General features: G+C 40.1%; 1 protein-coding gene across 1 annotated transcript in view; it reads right to left on the bottom strand.

Moving 5' to 3' along the window:
* Positions 1-3683: 3683 nt before the first annotated feature.
* The window catches only part of LOC124126210 (Golgi-associated PDZ and coiled-coil motif-containing protein-like), a 78030-nt gene continuing 56648 nt past the window's right edge, over positions 3684-25065 (bottom strand). Inside the window, exons 4-9 of the mRNA XM_046489591.2 lie at positions 12784-12949; positions 11540-11635; positions 10613-10777; positions 9237-9328; positions 8332-8457; positions 3684-6026 (exon numbers count right to left, since the gene is read on the bottom strand). Of these exons, the coding sequence (XP_046345547.1) occupies positions 5897-6026; positions 8332-8457; positions 9237-9328; positions 10613-10777; positions 11540-11635; positions 12784-12949 (775 nt within the window). The 3' untranslated portion in view covers positions 3684-5896. The remainder of the gene's footprint in view (positions 6027-8331; positions 8458-9236; positions 9329-10612; positions 10778-11539; positions 11636-12783; positions 12950-25065) is intronic.

Below are 25065 nucleotides of genomic sequence, written 5' to 3'. Positions count from 1 at the left end.
ATACAACATCAGAGATTCACATGATCTTGCTAACTTGTCACAAACAGTAAAGAATGTTGATTTCCAAAATGATTTTGATACATTCCCCATATTTTAACTCATCATAGAAAACCCATTGTTGAAATACTGCTGATGCGTTAAATAGTAACTTGAATTTAAGAAAGAGGCACCCCAAACTGAAGTGCACAGTTCACATTACGATTCTCTCATATATCAGAGATTGACTGTCTGACATCATTATACAGGAACCATTTAACACACACAGATATATACACATATAAACCCAGAAAATATAAAGTACCCAGTATCTCATCTGTGACACCCAATATATATAAATGTAATCTAAGCATACACAACCTAAACTCCCCAACCTAAATGATGCATGACACAATACAGGCAGCTTGGGCTGGGATGAGTCCAAATTTACTACCTGGGTACCCACCCACCTATTACCCGACCCGACCCGACCCGGGTACCCGCTGTTGGTCTCAAGCAATAGGTACAAAATGTCCGATAGGGAATAGTTTGACTGTAGACCTGGACAAAATGTATTTAGATACATGTATAAATCGATCTGGTCATGCATACACTGACGTAGACTGAATGTTTATCTTTATTCAAACATATAAAAGTCTTGGTGCATAGTCAGAAAGAAATACGAACATTAGTGACTTGTAGTGTTACCATATAGTTCAAGATCATTTTTGTCATTAAACAATATATCACATGACCAAGCACGGGTCCGGGTAGTTCTATTGGTACCCGGGTCCTACTCAGTACCCACCCGACCCGAGTACCCGAGTTTCCTGTCCCAGCCCTACAGCCAGCACATGATCATTAAATCATTCTGAGACTAGATCCATCCCAGTTATCTGGGGTATTATATATCCATTCCATTATGATAAATACCCTGAATCCTTTTCGTTGCCACAGTTTCATTTGGGGAAGCGACGTCACTATTTCCATCTCTGATTCCTCATAGAACTTCCTCTCCCATGAGTCTCATATGATCTGAATCTTTGTACAAGTTTGGGACAGATCGACATTTGAAATGGCAGTCCGGCAGCTATATGGTGTGGACTCAAAATGAACCTATGGTTGCTAATGGGTTCAGGGTATTCATCGTAACAGAATGGAGACACACTACACTGGATAATTGAGGATGTGGAAAGCCAGACTTTTATCTTTCCTGTCATATCCTTATTTGAAAAAACACACACCAAAACACATGAAACATTCTCCCAATTCATCAATGATAAGCTTGATTCTTTAGTACAAATGATGACTAACATGTTCAAATGAGGTTACAAGAATGAAGATTCCCAATGATGTAGCAGCAATTTTCAATAGTTCATTATGAAATATGTTTCTCATATGACTGATATTTAACAGATGAAATTGCTCAAATTTCACGTAGAATGCGATTTTCAGCTGTTGAAGATGTTTAAAATTTATTAAAAATTATCCATAATATATTACACCATTCAGCCATGAGCGTCCAGTGACAGCAGCAAAGATGAAACGGAATGTAACTATACATCATATGGGGATCATTTGTAGAAATGTAAGGTAAAATATGAATTTCAGAAATAACTGAAGTTTAGATTTGGGGAATATATTATTCTGAGTTGCAATTCAACAATGACAAAAGAAATTGTCTAGAAACAGTTGACATTCTTCTAAAACCTGCAACCAATACACAAGGACTGAACTATTGCACAAACAAGGGCGAATTTACGAAGTATTCAAGCTAAAATTAATTTTGGAGTATCATGTATAAGATTTCATATTATTTTCATGTACACATCTCGATCTGTTCAAGTCTACCAAAACAGCACCCATTCCGAATATGCATCTCCTAAGCCCTCTGACTTGGTCCAACATGCAGGGCATATCTACGAAAACACAAATAACTTAGGCATATCTACATCGTTGAAAGTCAGACATCTTGACTTCAAAGCACTGCATTTACAAGAAAACTAGACATAAATATTATAGAAACCCAACTTCACAAATGAATAATATGTTACTTCAAAAAGAGGAATTCAGTATATTTAAAGTTCACTTATTGGAGGAAGATCAATACAAATGAACAACTTCGAGATACTCATGTGTCGAAGGTTGGATGGTCAAATTTGAATCACAGGGTAGTCTTCAAGTAATTTGTATTTTTGTGGGATTGACAGGTTAATTAATAAGGTCTTAAATTGAAAATGGTTAAAATACAAGAATGACTACTGTTTGTGCAAGTGCCAGCAGTAAAAAAACAATATTTCAGCCTGAATGTACATATTATTACAAATAATAAACATCAACCAACACTACGTGACATCCCCAAAGTATATATGATAAGATAATAACTAACATAATGTACAGAAGAATCAAATATATCTGTTGATCATGCCCAAAGAATATTCCATATCAATAACAATGAAGTACCTACAAATGTATTTTGTACACACGTATCAACAATGATACTTTGTTCGGACCATCCTATAGCATACCACAACTGAGAACGCATACTTCATCACACAATTGAGCAGCATAAACAATTAACATTCCCATCAAAATCAGAAATAAAAAAATCATTCTTTCCAAAAAGACAAAATATTGTACTATCGATATAGTCAGTACATACAAAACGTAGTTATGAATTTCAACATTGAGTTGGGACATTTTGATACAACATTTATTAAAAGTTACATGTTCTTTTAATATAATGTATAAGGGACAAATGCAGAGGATAAGCTTTTAAAGAATTTTCTTTTCTTGGAATGTGTTTTTTTGTTATTAGAATAAAGTAAGGTTATTTTGTTAACAGGGAAAGAATTATATGGCCATATGCAAAATTGAAACCACAATTACTCATAGACAAGTTGAGTATATATACACATTCAAATAAAGTTCTTCCAAGCCAATCTCACCCAAAACTGTTGACAATAACATTAATTATATAAACATACACATGTATATACACAAATATGAATACTATTACAGGCCATACACAACTAAGGTATGCTTGGCTTGGGAGATTTCAAAGTTCCCGGCACCAACAGAGCCTTAAGATATACAGAACCATCTTCCTGAGGCAAGGGAGTTAACTGACTATAAATGTCCAGTTTCCACCCTTGCCGAACTGGGCTGGTATTATGGAGTTATATTTTGGCTGGACTAACGACTCTATTCTTAGTCCAATCAACATCATGTAACGAATTTGATATCCAGTTCATAAACTGCCATGATCAGATCGTCTTCACTGTGCAACGCCATTTTGTTTGAAGCAAATGAAAGTGATATTGAGAGGTGGTATCTGATTGGTCCATAGGAGGGACATAGAAGGGACATAACTCATAATAACGATAGGTGGTGCTACAATCAATCCCAGAAATGCCAGCCTAGTTTGACGAGGGTGGAAACTGGACTTTGACAGTCAGTTAACTCCCTTGCCTCGGGAAGGGGATACAGAGCAGTCAGATACAGAAACACAGACCAATGACTTGGGATTGTCGGTTACACTGGAGACACAACGATACTGCCAGACAGCTTGATTAACATGTCAACCTGTGTGTGTGATAATGGAATAAGGTAAAGAGATCAGGCAAAACCCTCACATTTGAGGTGTTGTATTCTGTGTATATGCATGAAATGCTACCATTTGGGTAGAAGAATTCTGTACAATCCATTTTTAAAAAGTGAATTTGAAAATAAATCTCCCAATCTCAAAGTACATTAATCTCCATTAATATTGAGTTGTTCAGTCAGTCTGTATTATAAGGATCCAGGCTGAAACGTGGATGGCAAGACAGCTGCTGACTGTTGTGACACGATCGAATACAAATGACAAGATAGCTGTATTGCACTGAGTAACAATGTACCAACATCCTCAAGCAATCCTGTTTCCAAAGTGTTAACAGTGAAACCACAGTTTCATTGAGATAGTGACCCCAAAACACCAAAATATCTCTCCAGATCTGACCCCAAAGTAATCCAAAAACCTAAGTGGAAATACTACCCGGTATATGCTTTAAGAGTCCCATGTTAAAATCCTATGTGAAATCCCTTGAAATTCTACTCGCTCACACCAGCGGTGTGAAGAAAAGACCATTGGTGGATAAATCCTTATTGCTTGTGAAACACAAAGTTGTGCCCAACACACACTAAGACTAGCATATTTTTGTGAGGATTAATCACAACAAAACTGGCTCAATTTGACTCAATAATCCAAAGGAAGTAACTGTTCCAGGACTCGATCTGGGTCAGCATCACTGGCGCCATGTACGTCTCCGTGGTAACCAAGACATTTACACATACATTTAATAATTATCAATAATTGATATGGAACAATAAGTACCAGGTTCTGAACCAATAATCAGCCAATTTGTGAAACAGATTGTGACTTCAGTCCCGAGTCAGTAGTGTAACATTACTCCCTGCCTTATTACATACAGCAGCATCAAACAGCTTGGTTTGTTGGTACCAAATCACCAGGAGACACACAGTGACAACTGACCACTAAGTGTTTTATTGCATGCCTTAGCAATGTACATATTCTGACAAGATCCATTTGATTATCACAGTAAGCTGAACGAGGAGGAAGTATTGACTGGTATTGGTACACTGTAACAGGCTCTTAACAATGACAAACAATGATTAACAATTCAGTTGCGCATTTAATGCTAAAACAACAGGTCTTGCAGTGTAGAAGAATTGATGTGGTGACATACAGGGATGTGGTAAATAGCTTCGCAGGATTCTTATAATCTTCAGTGATACTTGGCATCTTTAAACAAGGTCTGATCGGTGTGTGTGGTGTGTTCTTGTATGCGACTATGAGTGAGTGAGTGAGTTTGGTTTTACGCCGCTTTTAGCAATATTCCAGCAATATCACGGCAGGGGACACCAGAAATGGGCTTCACACATTGTACCCATGTCGGGAATCGAACCCGGGTCTTCAGTGTGACGAATGAACCCGACCGCCCCGTATGCGACTATGAAGCTAGGACAGGGCAGATACTGTTGGTGAAGTGGTAAGACTTCATGAAGTGTCAAACTGTTGGTCAGTGTCAGCCCATGTTATAAATATCAACATATCAGTTTGTGCAATATACTGGTATATTTCACTTTTTATATATCAACTTTCATAAGCTGGCTCAAGTCATAGATTGATATGCTAGCCCACCTATGTAACCTAGTTTGATACACAGTGATGTGTATTATAACAGAGCCCTGATTCACTGCCCTAAAAATTAAACACAACAAACCTCATTTCCCAACAAGTCATACATAAGATACAATGTACAAAACGGATTCAGTCCAAAATTGCCTACCTATATTATTTTTGTTTGAGGATACGGCCCCAGTTATACAGCTTTAAAGACCTGCAATTCCTCAGTTATCCCCCTTTATAGACCTTGTGATGCCTCAGCTAGCCCCCCTTTATAGATCTAGCAATTCCTCGGTTATCCCCCTTTAAAGACCTTGTGATGCCTCAGTTATCCCCCTTTATAGACATAGTGATGCCTCAGTTATCCCCCTTAAAAAATACAGTGATGCCTCAGTATGTATACATCTTGCTCAAGATCAAGTGAGAGACCAGTTATCCCCCTTTTAGAAAAATGATGTCTCAGTGATCTCCCCTGTAAACCTTGACCCACCAAGGTCAGCTACTAACATAATGTATCACTGAAGCCTTGTTACAGATTCCAGCCTTGCTCCAACGTTTAGAGAGCGGCATGCACAGTTGTTCCCCATTGAAGACTGCGTATTTGTTCAAGGTCAGATGATGGATTTCTTAAATAATGTGAGTTGTTCATATTTTGCTTGTCTTCCATCTGTTGGTATTGTACACTCAGTCAGAATGACCACCCATGGTGTATGTTCAGTGGTCAAGTTTGTCCTAGTGGTTCCCACTGAAAGCTGCGTCCTTGTGCCCGGCCTGCAGGTGTTGTATACTGTTTGGCTGGATTTGACCGATAGACACTTTCTGTACGCCACTGGCCCCAGGGCTGCTGCCACTGTCTGATTGACTGGAAATAAAAGTATTTTCAATTAGTCATTTCATTAAAGTTTACAAAATCCTGACATAATACACTACTAAATAAATTTGACAAAGTGAATCAGTCATGTCTGATAAGCATTAAAACACACACCCTTCAAATTGTGGGTGTTCTTTAACTTGTATTAAGTAGTATATATCGTAAAAAGCATTCAGTGTAACATTGTCTGGAGTACATGTGTCATGTAACCTAACCATGTGTAGCATCATGATAAATGTGTCCCACTTTACCTTTCCAGGTGTAACACTGTCTGCAGACAATGTGTCATATGTTCCTCATCAAGGTGTAGGAGTGATTTTAAAATGTACCCATGCTTTTTCTGCAGCAAATGTGCCCTTTGTTACTGTCTAGGTGTAACACAGTGTGACAGGTGTGACACTGAAATAATGTGACCTGTGTAACCGATCCCAGTGTGACACTGTCTGTAATAAATGTGACCTCTGTGAGCTATCTAGGTGTGACACTGTCTGTAATAAATGTGACCTCTGTAAGCCATCTAGGTGTGACACGGTCTGTAATAAATGTGACCTCTGTAAGCCATCTAGGTGTGACACTGTCTGTAATAAATGTGACCTCTGTAAGCCATCTAGGTGTGACACTGTCTGTAATAATGTGACCTCTGTCAGCCATCTAGGTGTGACACTGTAATAAATGTGACCTCTGTAAGCCATCTAGGTGTGACACTGTCTGTAATAAATGTGACCTCTGTAAGCCATCTAGGTGTGACACTGTCTGTAATAATGTGATCTCTGTAAGCCATCTAGGTGTGACACTGTAATAAATGTGACCTCTGTAAGCCATCTAGGTGTGACACTGTCTGTAATAAATGTGACCTCTGTAAGCCATCTAGGTGTGACACTGTCTGTAATAAATGTGACCTCTGTAAGCCATCTAGGTGTGACACTGTCTGTAATAATGTGACCTCTGTAAGCCATCTAGGTGTGACACTGAAATAAATGTGACCTCTGTAAGCCATCTAGGTGTGACACTGTCTGTAATAAATGTGACCTCTGTAAGCCATCTAGGTGTGACACTGTCTGTAATAAATGTGACCTCTGTAAGCCATCTAGGTGTGACAATGTCTGTAATAAATGTGACCTCTGTAAGCCATCCCGGTGTGACACTGTCTGTAATAAATGTGACCTCAGTAAGCCATCTAGGTGTGACACTGTCTGTAATAAATGTGACCTCTGTAAGCCATCTAGGTGTGACACTGTAATAAATGTGACCTCTGTAAGCCATCTAGGTATGACACTGTCTGTAATAAATGTGACCTCTGTAAGCCATCTAGGTGTGACACTGTCTGTAATAATGTGACCTCTGTCAGCCATCTAGGTGTGACACTGAAATAAATGTGACCTCTGTAAGCCATCTAGGTGTGACACTGTCTGTAATAAATGTGACCTCTGTAAGCCATCTAGGTGTGACACTGTCTGTAATAAATGTGACCTCTGTAAGCCATCCCGGTGTGACACTGTCTGTAATAAATGTGACCTCTGTAAGCCATCCCGGTGTGACACTGTCTGTAATAAATGTTACCTCAGTAAGCCATCTAGGTGTGACACTGTCTGTAATAAATGTGACCTCTGTAAGCCATCTAGGTGTGACACTGTAATAAATGTGACCTCTGTAAGCCATCTAGGTGTGACACTGTCTGTAATAAATGTGACCTCTGTAAGCCATCTAGGTGTGACACTGTCTGTAATAATGTGATCTCTGTAAGCCATCTAGGTGTGACACTGTAATAAATGTGACCTCTGTAAGCCATCCTGGTGTGACACTGTCTGTAATAAATGTTACCTCTGTAAGCCATCTAGGTGTGACACTGTCTGTAATAATGTGACCTCTGTAAGCCATCTAGGTGTGACACTGTAATAAATGTGACCTCTGTAAGCCATCTAGGTGTGACACTGTCTGTAATAATGTGATCTCTGTAAGCCATCTAGGTGTGACACTGTAATAAATGTGACCTCTGTAAGCCATCCTGGTGTGACACTGTCTGTAATAAATGTGACCTCTGTAAGCCATCTAGGTGTGACACTGTCTGTAATAATGTGACCTCTGTCAGCCATCTAGGTGTGACACTGAAATAAATGTGACCTCTGTAAGCCATCTAGGTGTGACACTGAAATAAATGTGACCTCTGTAACCCATCCAAGTGTGACACTGTCTGTAATAAATGTGACCTCTGTAAGCCATCTAGGTGTGACACTGAAATAAATGTGACCTCTGTCAGCCATCTAGGTGTGACACTGTCTCTAGTGGATGCTGTTACCTGACGGGTTTAGCGCCCCCAGGTGGAGTAGTAGGGCCATTTGTCATCGGTCTTGCGGAAGATGGTGTCTCTGTCCGACTGACATCGCTGTTGTCGCTGATCACCTCATCATCGTATATCCTGTATCTGAAACATGATACAATGATTGTGTCTGAGACTGATCATCGTATATCCTGTATCTGAAACACGATACAATGATTGTGTCTGAGATTGATCATCGTATATCCTGTATCTGAAACACGATACAATGATTGTGTCTGAGACTGATCATCGTATATCCTGTATCTGAAACACGATACAATGATTGTGTCTGAGATTGATCATCGTATATCCTGTATCTGAAACATGATACAATGATTGTGTCTGAGACTGATCATCGTATATCCTGTATCTGAAACACGATACAATGATTGTGTCTGAGACTGATCATCGTATATCCTGTATCTGAAACATGATACAATGATTGTGTCTGAGACTGATCATCGTATATCCTGTATCTGAAACATGATACAATGATTGTGTCTGAGACTGATCATCCTATATCCTGTATCTGAAACATGATACAATGATTGTGTCTGAGACTGATCATCGTATATCCTGTATCTGAAACACGATAAAATGATTGTGTCTGAGACTGATCATCGTATATCCTGTATCTGAAACATGATACAATGATTGTGTCTGAGACTGATCATCGTATATCCTGTATCTGAAACATGATACAATGATTGTGTCTGAGACTGATCCTAATCAACAGATATCTACATCAACAGACACCATAACTATTTAACATCGAAATAAATGACATGAACTCTTGGGATATATACAACACAATTCTCATGGCACTAAGTATCACAGGATACTCAATTGATTAACAAAACAGTTAACAGATCAATGTTGAGTACCTAAAACCATGTTCGTCTTCATACTCTTTGTTCTCATCATCGCTGTCCTCGTCAGGGGCCACAAACATCACTTCCATAGTTATCTCCCCTTGCTGAAATTCAACATTTGAAATAAATAGCAACACATGATTCTCAGAATATTTCACAAACCTTATTTTGAAAAAAACCCACCAAGATGTATTGCAAAGTTTCTTTTGTCATGGCTTCAAATTTCACCACAAATTTTCCATTGTACACTGCTAAAATATAGTTACAGAATGAGTGAGTGAGTGAGTTAAAATTTAACGTCGCATCGGCATTATCTCAGCCATATAGCGACGAGAGCAAGTTAATATATGTATAATTTAGTCATTAATGCAAAGATTTGTTTAAAAACAAGTTGTAAAACATATTTGAGCATACTATATTTAGATACAATTCATGAAACATATTTGAGCATAACAATATTATATATACAGTTTTAAAACACGGGCTATAGGCCACCAGTAACCAAAGCTAGGCCACCTCGCTGGGGATCATGGGGACTTACAGTACCTCTGCTTCCTGCATGATACCCCAAGCAGGGATTACGTCATCACTTTAGCCACTGGTGGTTGTGCACAATGCTAGCCAATATTAAAAAATACTCATCAATGAGTTGGCAGAATGAGGCCCATACTGACCATACCTCATAAGGCAGAAATGAGTGAGTGTTTTTTGTATGCCAAAGTCAGCAATATTACAGCAATACCACAGTGACTTTTAATTAATTAAGCATGGGCCAGACCAGTGGTTCATAGCATGGGAAAAAACAACATTGTTGCCATATTAGGGTATTCGTGAGTGAGTATGGTTTTACTCCGCTTTTAGCAATATTCCAGCAATATCACGACAGGGAACACCATGTCACGAATCAAACCTGGGTATTCAGCATGATGAGCGAACACTTTAACCACTACCCCACGGCCCCTATTAAGATATTAAATGAGCCAGGGTACACATAATAACCATCTGATCTTCATTTGCCTTCTTATATATAACTACAATTGGGTACTAGGAGTGAGTGAGTTAAGATTTAACGTCACATCGGCAGTATTTCAGCCATTTGGGTACTAGGAACCCACTCTCTATTTGTGACAACTACTGTTTAACACTGCACTATGCAATATTCAAGATGTATGACAACAGCCTGTAAATAATCAAGCCTGGACCAGATAATCCAGTGATTGACAATATGAACAACAACCCAACGAGAAGACACGTAATCAACCAGGTCACTGAGCTGACAACCTGATGCATTAAGTCTCCCCTTTTGAACCAGCATAAGTTGTTGGAGACTATGTTAACCCTGACTTCTCACAGGGTTTATTGTGGGACAGATGACGATGAAACAATACCTGCTTAGAGAGGACTTGTACAGCTTCTGAGTGCTTGGCCTGCCTCAGGTCAATACCATTCACTGACAATATTGCGTCCCCGACAAAGAGGCTCTCACATCTGTCAGCAGGTTGGCCCTCGTGGATCTCTGAGATGAGGATGGGGACTCCATGTTCCTTTCCTCCCTGATACACACATATATTCTCATCAACTTTCTAAAATTGTACAAATATTGCATATGCTAAGATGTACAATCGTTAATCACAATTTTCTTCTAAAGATTTAGTCTTATGACAGTACATTGACATCAAAATATCAGGTGATTCCTCTGTAGTAAAAGTTGTCTCCCCTGTCACCAGTAAGAATTGCCTCCCTTTGAATGCTTCCCCTACAAGCTCCTTCCAAGTATGACACCTTTGTTACACTATCGGTAACATCGCTGCCACCAGTGTGAGCGCTGCCACAACAAGAATCTTGAAAGTTGCCCTCTAAGCCCAAAAGCAGTTTATACTTTTGTTTATGTCTTTGGGAATGCAATTATAGGTTTACAACTGACCAAGATGAATTTACCTTTTTGTTTGTTTGATCAGATTGGTTCGAGATTGCAGACCAACGGAAAATCAACAAATTTCCCCTTACATTCTTACTATATCAATTACATGACAGTTGTAATGAAACAGAAATTCAAATTGACAACAACAAAAATTAGCAGGGGTAAGATTATTCGGCATCACGGCAGTCATCACTTGTTTGTAAACATAATGGTCAGTCGGGTGCGTGTTTAACTCCAAGCATGGTTGTAGCCAACTATCACAGTTGGGAGATTTGACTGGTTGCAGCGATAGTACAGACAGCTCAAGGATCATAATCAGGAAAAATCGGGAATTCAAATCCACTGTCAGCAGATCCTGGCACAACTAAGGCAGTGATGTACAGTATTTACTTACTGTAATGGACATTCCGAGGCCCTCGTCAGCACTCTTTGTCAATTTGATAGTTCGAGCTTCTCCTAAACCATGCTTTCTCTTCAGTGACTGGAAATCCTAAAAGATGACGAAATATAATGTTGTTAAAATATATACTTGATGGGACATACACAATCAATCATTTGTAACAATTTCTCTTCAAATTCAATTTCAGTGTTGCTAACTTGTTGAACAATATCCAAGGGCTTCAGAAACATATTTGAGCCATTGAGTATTTACTCACATGTTATCATTCACTTTGGGTATTGATAGTCCGTTAGGGTATTCAGTATATTTTACTCGCTATGGTCCTTTAGGAAATTAAATTCTGCTTAAAATGCTGCTTCAAGTGACAGTCAATTTACATGTGTTTAGGTGCTGCTCCAAGCGTGGCAAATATTGCATACAATACAATGGGTGAGTGAGTTTGGCATTACGCCACTTTTAGCAATATTCCAGCGATATCACGCCAGGCGATAGTACAAAGTTACAAAATGTGAAATGTTGTGCTCTTGTGCATCATTCACTGAAGTAGAATATGTACGTGTGGCGCTTGCATTCGATCATACAGGCACACAAACTGAAGTACAAAATGCCAAAGTATGCACAGTGTTATAATACTACTGTTTCTTAACTATTTTTCATGTGTATTTGTATGCAGGCAACACAAAATTAATTGGGTAAAGAAGGTTTATTTTGCTGCTCTGATATCCTATAACACCTCGTTAGACTGGAAACTGTATGATGGTTCTAGGGTTTTGAAAATAGGAGGTGCCCAATTAAAAATCACATTTAACAGAAAACATAATAAATGGTTTACCACCATAATTCTTTCACTTAAGTGAGTGAGTATGGTTTTAAGCCGCTTTTAGAGTGAGTGAGTATGGTTTATGCCGCTTTTAGCAATATTCCAGCAATATCACGGCGGGGGACACCAGAAATGGGCTTCAGACATTGTACCCATGTCGGGAATCGAACCCGGGTCTACGGCTAACGAGCGAACGCTTTAACCACTAGGCTACCCGACCGCCCCCACTTTTAGAAATTTTCCAGCAATATAATGGCGGTGGACACCAAAAATTGGCTTCACGCATTGGGACTTTCAGGGGCTTTCTCAATACAAATAAAATTGCTGAGATGCTGAGGTATAACAATGAGAATGATCAAGAAAAAAGGGAATTGAGATTATGAGGTAAGATGTCACATGACTTATAAATCCCACGTACATGTCCAGGTGGTACAGGCAGCCTCTTCTTCCTGTTGGAGCGCCCCCTGCAGGCCCGGATGACTGTCTTGTGTCGATGTAGATGTATCTCAGCCTCCAGTTGGTTCCACAGCTTGTCGTGTTCCGATCCCCGCATGTCACGTCCCAGGAGCTGGATCTGCTGAATCCTGCAACCAATCAATGTGAGTGAGTGAGTGAGTGAGTGAGTGAGTGGGTGGGTGGGTGGGTGGGTGGGTGGGTGAGTGAGTGAGTGAGTGAGTGAGTGAGTGAGTGAGTGAGTGAGTGAGTGAGTGAGTGAGTGAGTGAGTTGAAACACTGTTTTGAACAGTATTCCAGTTACATCACAGCATGTCAGCATGATTAATGTGGAAGGAAAACAATCAATGCTTAAAATGCTCAATGGCCTGATTTGACTCAAACCCCATCCGTTACTGCGGGTAGGAACACATACTACACACAGACTCAAACTCAGAATGGCAAACACACTGCTTACAGCTCAGCATTACTTCAATGTCTGTAGAAAACACAGTGAGTGAGTGAGTGAGTGAGTGAGTGAGTGGGTGAGTGAGTGAGTGAGTGGGTGAGTGAGTGAGTGAGTGAGTTGAAACACTGTTTTGAACAGTATTCCAGTTACATCACAGCATGTCAGCATGATTAATGTGGAAGGAAAACAATCAATGCTTAAAATGCTCAATGGCATGATTTGACTCAAACCCCATCCGGTACTGCGGGTAGGAACACTCTAACCACTTGCCTACCCCATCTTCAGGAACAAACCTTAGGGACGGAATCACTTACATTACAAGACAGATTCAGTGTTTTTGAATTGAACAACATTGTAGGCATGTGCAAATACACTGAGTCTCTCAGCAATCAACCTTTCATGTTTGTACAAGATGTTTTTGTTTGTTTATTGTTTAACGCCGCACACAGCAATATTCGAGCTGTATGATGGCTGTCTGCATCGCTCCACGCAATCGTGATACAATGACATGCATCAACCAAGTCAGGAACCTGACCACCCGATCCCATTAGTCGCCTCTTACGACTAGCCAGTAGAACCCTTTCATCCTCCCAACATACCGTATTCGACATAAAGCGCCTACTGCGATAATTGCTAACATATTGACTAGTGAACAATCCCAATTAGAACCCCTTCCGATTGATCAATGTACACAAGACTTATTTATTTGCGTATAATACGCACTTGTGTGGTATATGCACCCTTAATTATGGGCAATGAAATCCTGGAAAAATATATCAGTCGTACATAAACATTTCAGGCTGTCAGCATAAACCAACAAATTTATCTTTCAACTCTGTTTTTTCCACCAAAATAATATTCTAATAAGAGCCCCCTATTTCTAATTTAGAGAGCGCCCTTTGTGCTTATTACGTCGAATACGGTAAATGCTATATACGGTAGAGGCTTCTACGCTCTGTACACAAATGCACTGGGTAGCATATAGATATCTCAGTTGTTCCAGACATCATGTATGGAGTGTCAGATGATAGTAAGATGCCACAGTGTCATAATTTGATCATGGCTACAAATGCATCAGTACAAAGCAATATCTATGTGATATTTCATCCAGGACATCATACAAAGACTGACAGATACATTCTGGAACACAAAGAAATGCTGCAGATGACACGTTTCCTGCTGTGTTCAGTAACATAATTCACACTATTATCATGATTATGGCACTGATGTGCTCACTACATACCAAATTAAGGTATGTAAAAACACATGCTTCTCATGTTATCTTATTCCCTTACCTCTCTCAACATCCTGCAACCAATGAGTGAGTGAGTGAGTGAGTGAGTGAGTGAGTGAGTGAGTGAGAGTGTGTGAGTGTGTGAGTGAGTGAGTGAGTGTGTGTGTGTGTGTGTGTGTGTGTGTGTGTGTGTGTGTGTGTGTGTGTGTGTGTGAGTGAGTGAGTGAGTGAGTGAGTGTGAGTGAGTGAGTGAGAGTGTGAGTGAGTGAGTGAGTGAGTGAGTGAGTGAGTGAGAGTGTGTGAGTGTGTGTGTGAGTGAGAGAGTGAGAGAGTGAGAGAGTGAGAGTGTGTGAGTGAGTGAGGGTGTGTGAGTGAGTGAGTGAGTGAGTGAGTGAGTGAGTGAGTGAGTGAGTGAGTCAAGTGTCAGCTTCATACCAGAGGAAAGCCCAGAGTGATGTGGGACTTAGACACGTAACACAATGGTGAAAACAAGGTGCACCAGTAAAAATCATAATAAGGGCTAATCTAGGGAATGAACCAACGACCACAAGATCATGGCAAATCTAAAGGGAAGCAACTTTACTTGCTTGTTTGTTTGTGGTTTAATGACACAGCTCAGCAATATTTCAGAGATAGGACAGGGGCCTGTAAATAATTGAGCCTGGACCAGACAAGCTTGTGATTGATATCATGATCATCTATGTACACAATTGGGATACGATGACACACAATCAACCAAGTCACCTAGTATGACCACCCATTCCATTTAGTCAGGGGTGCAACTTCTCATAGTGAACTCACAGCCTAAGGCCACCCATCCCCACTACATCAGCAAAGAAAAAAGAACACATGATAATGTGGCAAGAAGTATTCAACTTTCTGCCTGGACTGTCAAACAAGTAGAAATTGCCTAAACACTGCCAAGTTGAGACATTAGAAACTGTAACTGAATAAAGAAGTCCACTTGTCTCTTTACACTTTTATTGGTAGTCATAAGAGGCATTTCTTGATCACTGTTCCGACTTACTCTGTTTGCCTTCTAACCACCCCACAAGCTCTCTTTGTACCATCAACGTTAGTTGCAGATAATACCTCTTATATCACTTCAAAAATATCCCAAATGAAGTTAGAACACAACGGGTCAAGTATCCACTTCCCTGGTTGACCAAATCAAATCAGCCAATGATCAATGCAAACATCTGAATAATCAAATTAAAGCCTCCTCCAGTATGAAGGATCACATTATATAATGCTGGTAATCTAATCACAGAATAGGAACATGATCAATGATCTTCCTGGGATTGGCCAAGTGGAAAAACTCTCTCTTGGGGAGGAAATATCATGAATTATACACTCAATGATGGACAATAATTACTCCTATGGGTTGAAAAAAAGGTTTTTCATTGAATGATCATTCAGATCAATATTGGTTTGATACATGTGAATTTACAATTTGGACCAAAAGAAGGACACCTTGAAAAATACTTGCTAACTTATCATGCAATCTTCATAAACATGTACAGATTTCAGCAGTGTATCAGAGGAACTGCAATCAAGCGTCTCCCGGGAAGTTGTGGATAATATTAAAGGTCGAAGCAGACAAAGGCAAACATGCATGTAGACACCGAGTGAACTGATGCCAGTTTGTGTTTTCATCATGTGAAGCCATTAAACATAAAACAAAAAGAAAGGAAGGAAGATGTAACAGAGGCTCAGGCGTTGATAGACAGATAAAACAAGTGACAGTGACAGATAAAGGAGACTCTCCCAGGCCACAGTTTGACCTTGATGATCTAACATCTTCAAAGCCTCATTTGTAACTGGCGTTCTTCTCTACCATGTAGGCATCCTTCTTCAGAAGCTGACATGTCAAACATCATTTCACTAAACCTTCCGTAATTGTTTTGTCAAACCCTTTCATGGAGTTTCATTCATGACTAGGAGAAGAGGTGAGGTGAAATGGGGTTTAACATCGCGTCCACGTTTAATGCACTTATATAGCGGTGTGTGCGCGCGCGCGCGCGCGTGTGCTTGTACTAGTCCGGACTGATGACGATTCATAGAGCTAGCCCACTGAGATACCATGCCACAATTTAACATGAATACCCCACTCAGACACAGTATACTGACTCTGAGCCGACCAGTCCTTGTATAAGCCCCTTTATGTGGAATGTGGTATGATGCGGCCTGGAATCGAACTGGTTGGACATTCTACCACTGGACAATGGAGGCGGTTGACGGCGGAGAAGAAGCTACATGGAACAGATGCATGATACCGAGAAATGAGAGTGAGTGAGTGGGTCCAAGTCACAATCAATCCACAACCACTAACATAGCATGAAACACATCATCAGCGTATACAGTTACACTAAACCAGCCAGCCATCAAGTGTTATCACACTAAAGCTGATTGTGAGTGAGTGAGTTGGGTTTAATGCCACTTTGAACAGAATTGCAGTTATATCACAGCGTGTCAGCTTGTTGTGGGAGGAAGCTGGAAGTGATGCAGTTCTTAGACATTTACAACGGGGTGAAACCCAGGAGCACGAGCATGGTGCTGATAAACATTGAAACATAATCGTGAAGAACCGGGAAATCTGATTCTTTCATATCACTATAGTTTATCTGTCATGGGTGAGTGAGTGAGTATGGTTTTATGCCGCTTTTAGCAATATTCCAGCAACATCACGACACCTGAAATGGGCTTCACACATTGTACCCATGTCGGGAATCAAACCTGGGTCTTCGGGGTGACGAGCGAATGCTTTAACCACTAGGCTACCCGACCGCCCCCTTATCTGTCATGGCATTACATATTAATTATAGTATTATGTAAGAATCAGGTATTCCTTAACTTCTTTTGAGAAGTATATATGGTTTTCATGTGTCAGGCCCAAACTTTCACATGGCAGGAGGCCACTCAGGTAAAACACAAGGTTATACCAAGAGAGTGTTCATGAATATTTCTGTCGGTTACCTTGATTGTCAGCCAAAAAGTGTGCATGTTGTTTCTTCCCACAATGCAATACATCTGTCATGACAGGCAAACAGCAAACCACTGGTTTTCGAAGTTTTGATTACATAATGGACTCACTGAGAAATTAACAAAGGTTAGTCGTGCCACAAAGGTCAGGCAGGCATGACAGCTGCTTTCAGCAATTCCTCACCATACGAACACTTCAGCCCTGGGATAGCAACATGACCTGAACATTCATGTATAACACATTGCATCCCATCTTAATTTTGGTGAACATCTACTCTTGATTACTTTCCAACCTCGTAATTGTTTTCTTCAAATGCTGGAAGTGTTTACATCCCCTAGACATTATCTATGACCTTGCACGCAGTTCTTTAGCTGGCAGTTGGCAGCATTACAGAGATGTGCCTCCAGTCTGAAGGTATAAACTTAGAGAAGACAAACTGGTGATTTCAGTAACAATCTACATTGTATAATGGACTGTCTGCAATAAGGGCTTATTAACATAGGCTACCTGTCATAAATACTTGCACTTCAACACAATGCCAACTGTCTCAGACCAACAGCACTAAGGTTACTTTTAACACAAGGTCAACTGTCTTAAATATCTGCACTTCAACACAAAGTCAAATGTCTCAGACTACCTGCACTAAGGCCACTTCAACACAAGGCCAACTGTCTCAGTCCACCAGCACTAAGGCCAACTGTCTCAGACTACCAGCACTAAGTCCACTTTAACACAAGGCCAACTGTCTCAGACTCCCAGCACTAAGGCCACTTCAACACAAGGCCAACTGTCTCAGTCCACCAGCACTAAGTCCACTTTAACACAAGGCCAACTGTCTCAGACTACCAGCACTAAGTCCACTTTAACACAAGGCCAACTGTCTCAGACTACCTGCACTAAGGCCACTTCAACACAAGGCCAACTGTCTCAGTCCACCAGCACTAAGTCCACTTTAACACAAGGCCAACTGTCTCAGACTCCCAGCACTAAGTCCACTTCAACATAAGGCCAACTGTCTCAGACTACCTGCACTAAGTCCACTTCAACACAAGGCCAACTGTCTCAGTCCACCAGCACTAAGGCCAACTGTCTCAGACTACCAGCACTAAGTCCACTTTAACACAAGGCCAACTGTCTCAGACTCCCAGCACTAAGGCCACTTCAACACAAGGCCAACTGTCTCAGTCCACCAGCACTAAGTCCACTTTAACACAAGGCCAACTGTCTCAGACTACCAGCACTAAGTCCACTTTAACACAAGGCCAACTGTCTCAGACTCCCAGCACTAAGGCCACTTTAACACAAGGCCAACTGTCTCAGTCCACCAGCACTAAGTCCACTTTAACACAAGGCCAACTGTCTCAGACTCCCAGCACTAAGGCCACTTCAACACAAGGCCAACTGTCTCAGTCCACCAGCACTAAGTCCACTTTAACACAAGGCCAACTGTCTCAGACTACCAGCACTAAGTCCACTTTAACACAAGGCCAACTGTCTCAGACTCCCAGCACTAAGGCCACTTCAACACAAGGCCAACTGTCTCAGTCCACCAGCACTAAGTCCACTTTAACACAAGGCCAACTGTCTCAGACTACCTGCACTAAGTCCACTTTAACACAAGGCCAACTGTCTCAGACCACCAGCACTAAGGCCACTTCAACACAAGGCCAACTGTCTCAGTCCACCAGCACTAAGTCCACTTTAAAACAAGGCCAACTGTCTCAGACTACCAGCACTAAGTCCACTTTAACACAAGGCCAACTGTCTCAGACTCCCAGCACTAAGGCCACTTCAACACAAGGCCAACTGTCTCAGTCCACCAGCACTAAGTCCACTTTAACACAAGGCCAACTGTCTCAGACTCCCAGCACTAAGGCCACTTCAACACAAGGCCAACTGTCTCAGTCCACCAGCACTAAGTCCACTTTAACACAAGGCCAACTGTCTCAGTCCACCAGCACTAAGGCCACTTCAACACAAGGCCAACTGTCTCAGTCCACCAGCACTAAGTCCACTTTAACACAAGGCCAACTGTCTCAGACTACCAGCACTAAGTCCACTTTAACACAAGGCCAACTGTCTCAGACTCCCAGCACTAAGGCCACTTCAACACAAGGTCAACTGTCTCAGTCCACCAGCACTAAGGCCACTTCAACACAAGGCCAACTGTCTCAGTCCACCAGCACTAAGGCCACTTTAACACAAGGCCAACAGTCTCAGTCCACCAGCACTAAGTCCACTTTAACACAAGGTCAACTGTCTCAGACTACCAGCACTAAGGCCACTTCAACACAAGGTCAACTGTCTCAGTCCACCAGCACTAAGGCCACTTCAACACAAGGCCAACTGTCTCAGTCCACCAGCACTAAGTCCACTTTAACACAAGGTCAACTGTCTCAGTCCACCAGCACTAAGGCCACTTTAACACAAGGTCAACTGTCTCAATCCACCAGCACTAAGTCCACTTTAACACAAGGTCAACTGTCTCAGACTACCAGCACTAAGGCCACTTTAACACAAGGTCAACTGTCTCAGGTGAAGTGAAGTGAAATTGGGTTTAACCTTGTGTCCACAATTATTGCACTTATATAGCGATGTGCATGTACGTGTGTGTGTTTGTGTGGCTGCTTGTACTAGTCCGGACTGATGCCAATTTATAGTGCTAGCTCACTGAGATACCATGCTCCAGTTTAACATGAATACCCCACTCAGACACAGTATACTGACTCCAAGCCGACCAGTCCTTGTTTTAGCCCCTTAATGCCTTGCGCCAGACAGGGTAACAACTAGTACCATCTTTTAACGTCTTTTGGTATGATGCGGTCGGGGATCGCACCCCTGACCTTCCGCTCCCCAGGCGGATGCTCTATCACTAGACTACAGAGGCGGTCCAATTGTCTCAGGCTACCAGCACTAAGGCCACATTATCACAAGGCCAACTGTCTTGGACTATCTACATCTCAACAGAAACTTGACAGTCTTGGAAACATAAACATGCCCCAAGAATGCAATTCATAATTAATACTGAGGAAGCTAACTTCAACAATTAGAGCAAACTTAAGTGCCATATTGGACTTTTTTTAAAGACTAAAGTAACATTCAGCTGTTTGGAAAGTAAAAGTAAGAAAGCTTTGAAGGAAGGAGTCAGTTTTACATACAAAACTCTCATGTCTTTCAATACAACATGATCCAAGCCAAACTTGCAAGACTGGAAAATGTCCAAGTCTAAATTCTGTTCCAGAAGATATTTGAGTCTTCCAGGTCTAGCCAGGACAAGTCACGATTCCCACTTGTGCAACAGTGAACTATAACAATAACTTGTTGGATATTTTGAAAAGCGCTTAGTTGAAATGACAGAGGAGACACCAAATGCCACCACAAAGGTCATGTGTCATCAGCAACAAACTGCGCCGTATCAAATGTAAAAGGACACTGTTCCCACTGAGTTGTATTTCCTGAACATCAAATACTCTTGAGGCAAGGCTCCCAAATACCACTGACTAAACAGCACGTGATTGGTATGCCAAATTACTGAAGACCAAGTTCCTCTTCAGTGACCAGCCAGTGGACCAACAATGACCCACAGGCTTGCGCTCTTCCTAACAATGTAATTGACTTCTTGATCATGTTAATTAGGATAGTAAATCCTCACAAAGTGATCCCAGAGCTTCCAACAATTTGCCTACCAGCATGTTAACTGATTATGTCTAATCTTATTTTATGGGGATATGATTCATGTTTATTTTAACTGTCAGTAACAAAATAATTGTACCAATGATACGACAGAACAGGTGACAAAATCAGGGTCGCATATATATTTGTCAAACTTTTATTGATAAACAGTGAAACTGTAATTGTTAACTCAAAGTAGAGAATCTCATTTTATCATGTAAGATTTTATGTTTTCAAAATTTTCTGATAAACTGTGGAACCATAATTGATAACTCAAAGTTGATATCTCGATTTATCATCCAAAACTGGCTCCCACAGGAGATATCGCTTGGATGAGATCCAGGGATATCTACACTGTAGATGTTGCTGCAATGACCATTTGCAGACCATTGTGACGCCACTGGTTATCATGACGTCACAATCAAATGACATCACTAATGGCTCTGCTACTGAAGCTGTTAGCAGTACTTTTTACACTGAAGACACTGCTAATTACTGTCAAAGAATTTAAAAAGCTGGAAGAATGATGTTGGATGATAAATAAAATCTCACCCTTGTGTCTTTTGATATCAAATATATCAACACTCGTTGATAAAAGTGGCAAAAATCCTCGGCAAGCCTTGGAATTTTTCCACTTTTATCAACTCGTGTTGATATATTTGATATCAAAAGACAATTGGGTGAGATTCTCTATATATCATTTCAGATTATCTACATTATGATGGCAGAATCTTTACTGATGTGGGTAATAGTATTATTATTATTATTATTATCAATTATTATTATTATTTCTTACCTGAAATATTGATGTTTTGTAACATTTAGAGAACTGCAGTATCACATCCAAAGACATGGCACAACAGTAATTGAACTTTAATTCCTGACATGTTAACTTCTATGACACCTGACATCATAGGTTTAATCATGCTAATGGGCTTAATGACAGTTGGAGCTTGTTGCATCCATTTAAAAAAAATAGAACTTGGATTTCATAGCTAACACATCACCCGCTGTGCTTCGTCAGTTTCAGCCATCACAGTGGATATCTTATCAGCCTCAGATAAATTTCTAACAGACTATTCCAAGTTGATGTTTGAAGTTAATCAGTTTGAAGTTATCTATAAAATGCCTTCTATGGGACACTGCACATGAAGTTAAACAACTAAACCTCATTGGGACATCCTCGTTGGGACATCCTCGTTGGGACATCCTCAATAAGGTTGTCTTTTAAACCTGAATAATGATGTCGACTTCCACCAAGTAACATGAAGACATCCGGCTTTACATAACATACAACTAATTTGTGTACATGCTGTTTTCTTACAGTCATCATCTTGACAGCCAACCTACTGTTAATTGCCTGTTGGGTTACTATTGGGACAAAATTGAGCAATTTGTCTTTGAAAGTCAAAACCATGAGAAATGGTCATCACATTGCTCTGGCTTCTATTGGTAAGCAGATCCCCAGTGATTTCTTCTCCTCACACAAATTATACAAGGGCCAAGCCAAAAAAGTGCAGTAGAAAAGGATCAGGTTCTCTTAGAAACAGAAGAATAAGAAATGGTCATCAAGTTGATATTCACACAAAGTGGGTGAGAATGAAACCTAACAAAAGCATGAACATTTTTCAAAGTGTGCTTCTTCACTCCTTCGAAAGCATAATGAGTAAGCCTTATCATATTTCATTGGTTGGCTGCAAAACAATAACATACACATACTTCAGCCAAAATAGACCTTGAAACAAACAAGTTCCATCATTTTGATAAACAAGGAGTGACCTAATTCACAAAATGATTCCGAACACAGGACCAAAACTTCTCAGATGATGGAAAGTATTATTCCAGCAACAAGTTAGCAATTTACCAGTATTGAAGTAATATTTACCACTTTTAAAAAAGGTAACATATAAAGGTCTAAAGTGTTCTTCATATATAGGGTCTAAAGTGTTCTACTTATATAGGGTCTAAAGTGATCTACTTATATAGGGTCTAAAGTGTTCTTCATATATAGGGTCTAAAGTGCTCTACTTATATCTGTATATAAGGTCTAAAGTGTTCTTCATGTATGGGTCTAAAGTGTTCTTCATATATATAGGGTCTAAAGTGTTCTTCATATATATAGGGTCTTAAGTGTTCTACATATATAGGGTCTTAAGTGTTCTACATATATAGGGTCTAAAGTGTTCTTCATATATAGGGTCTAAAGTGTCCTACATATATAGGGTCTAAAGTGTCCTACATATATAGGGACTAAAGTGATCTTCATATGTAGGGTCTACAGTGTTCTTCATATATAGGGTCCAAAGTGTTCTACATATATAGGGTCTAAAGTGTTCTACTTACATTGGGTCTAAAGTGTTTTACATATATTATAAGGGTCTAAAATCAAATCCATCTACAGTATTTCTAGGTAACATATAAAGGTCTAAAGTGTCCTACATATATAGGGTCTAAAGTGTTCTTCATATATATAGGGTCTAAAGTGTTCTTCATATATAGGGTCCAAAGTGTTCTTCAAATATAGGGTCTAAAGTGTTCTTCATTAATAGGGTCTAAAGGGTCCTACATATATAGGGTCTAAAGTGTTCTTCATATATATATAGGGTCTAAAGTGTTCTACATAAATAGGGTCTAAAGTGTTCTTCAAATATAGGGTCAAAAGTGTTCTACATATAAAGGGTCTAAAGTGTTCTTCATATATAGGGTCCAAAGTGTTCTTCATATATAGGGTCCAAAGTTTTCTACACATATAGGGTCTAAAGTGTTCTTCATATATAGGGTCCAAAGTGTTCTTCATATATAGGGTCCAAAGTTTTCTACATATATAGGGTCTAAAGTGTCCTACATATATAGGGACTAAAGTGTTCTTCATATATAGGGACTAAAGTGTTCTTCATATGTAGGGTCTACAGTGTTCTTCATATATAGGGTTTAAAGTGTTCTAATTACATTGGGTCTAAAGTGTTTTACATATATCATAAGGGTCTAAAAATCAAATCCATCTACAGTATTTCTAGCCACCAACCATAACAAATATAGTAATGAAATCAACACAAGCAAATTAAAGAAATCAAATCCTCACCACAACATCACTCTGAAGCCTAACCACAGATGACATTCTCTGTAATGGTTCATATTTTCTAACTCTGAAGATAATGTTTTTAAATTCCTGCAATAATAGCTTCTTATACAACATAACCAATTCTAATGATGTTATTATTCCCTACTTGGGGGTAATACTACAGTGTGGACATCAAACAGGGTTCATTGGAGGCCCACTGTGGCCATGCCTAGCTTGAGAGTAGACTGCATTCCACAGAGTGCTGGAGCTGCCCTGGGATAGACACACAAGTCTACACAAGATGTTCACCAGACTAGCAGTTTGTTTGTGCTACTGACAAACTTCCACAGAATACAAGCATTGAATAATTAGCCCTGTGGTTTCCTCCACGGCTACTGTCCCAACAGGCAGCAGGAGTGGTGGGTAGCCAAGTGGTTCAAGCATTGTTTTGTCCCACTAAAGCCATGAGTTTGATTCCCCAAATGGGTCCAATATGTGAAGTCCATTTCTGGTGCTCCACTCTATTACATAGTTGCAATGTTGCTAAATGTTGCTAACCTACTCACAAGCCAGAATCAGCTCACCCAACCTCTCTGTGTGGTAACTTTCATACTTCACCAGTATGGAGTGGCAGTGGAATGTCTAATTTGCTTGTTGGAAAAATATTGTGTGATTGTTCAAGACATGGATAATAATAACAGATCCTATTGCCATTCAGGTGAATCTTGTTAACATGGTTCAGGTTAAGTTGATAAGTTAAACAGTGGGAGTGATGTCCTGTCACTATATCCGTGATGACAATATATTTAATGATGACAATTTTTTAGTTGTGGCACTACCCATTCGCCT

This window comes from Haliotis rufescens, unplaced genomic scaffold (genome assembly GCF_023055435.1).
Source record: "Haliotis rufescens isolate VD_foot unplaced genomic scaffold, xgHalRufe1.0.p SCAF_5, whole genome shotgun sequence".
NCBI classification, from domain to species: Eukaryota; Metazoa; Mollusca; class Gastropoda; order Lepetellida; family Haliotidae; genus Haliotis; species Haliotis rufescens.
Note: the sequence above shows the minus strand (reverse complement) of the source record. Positions and strands in the feature narration are given on the sequence as shown.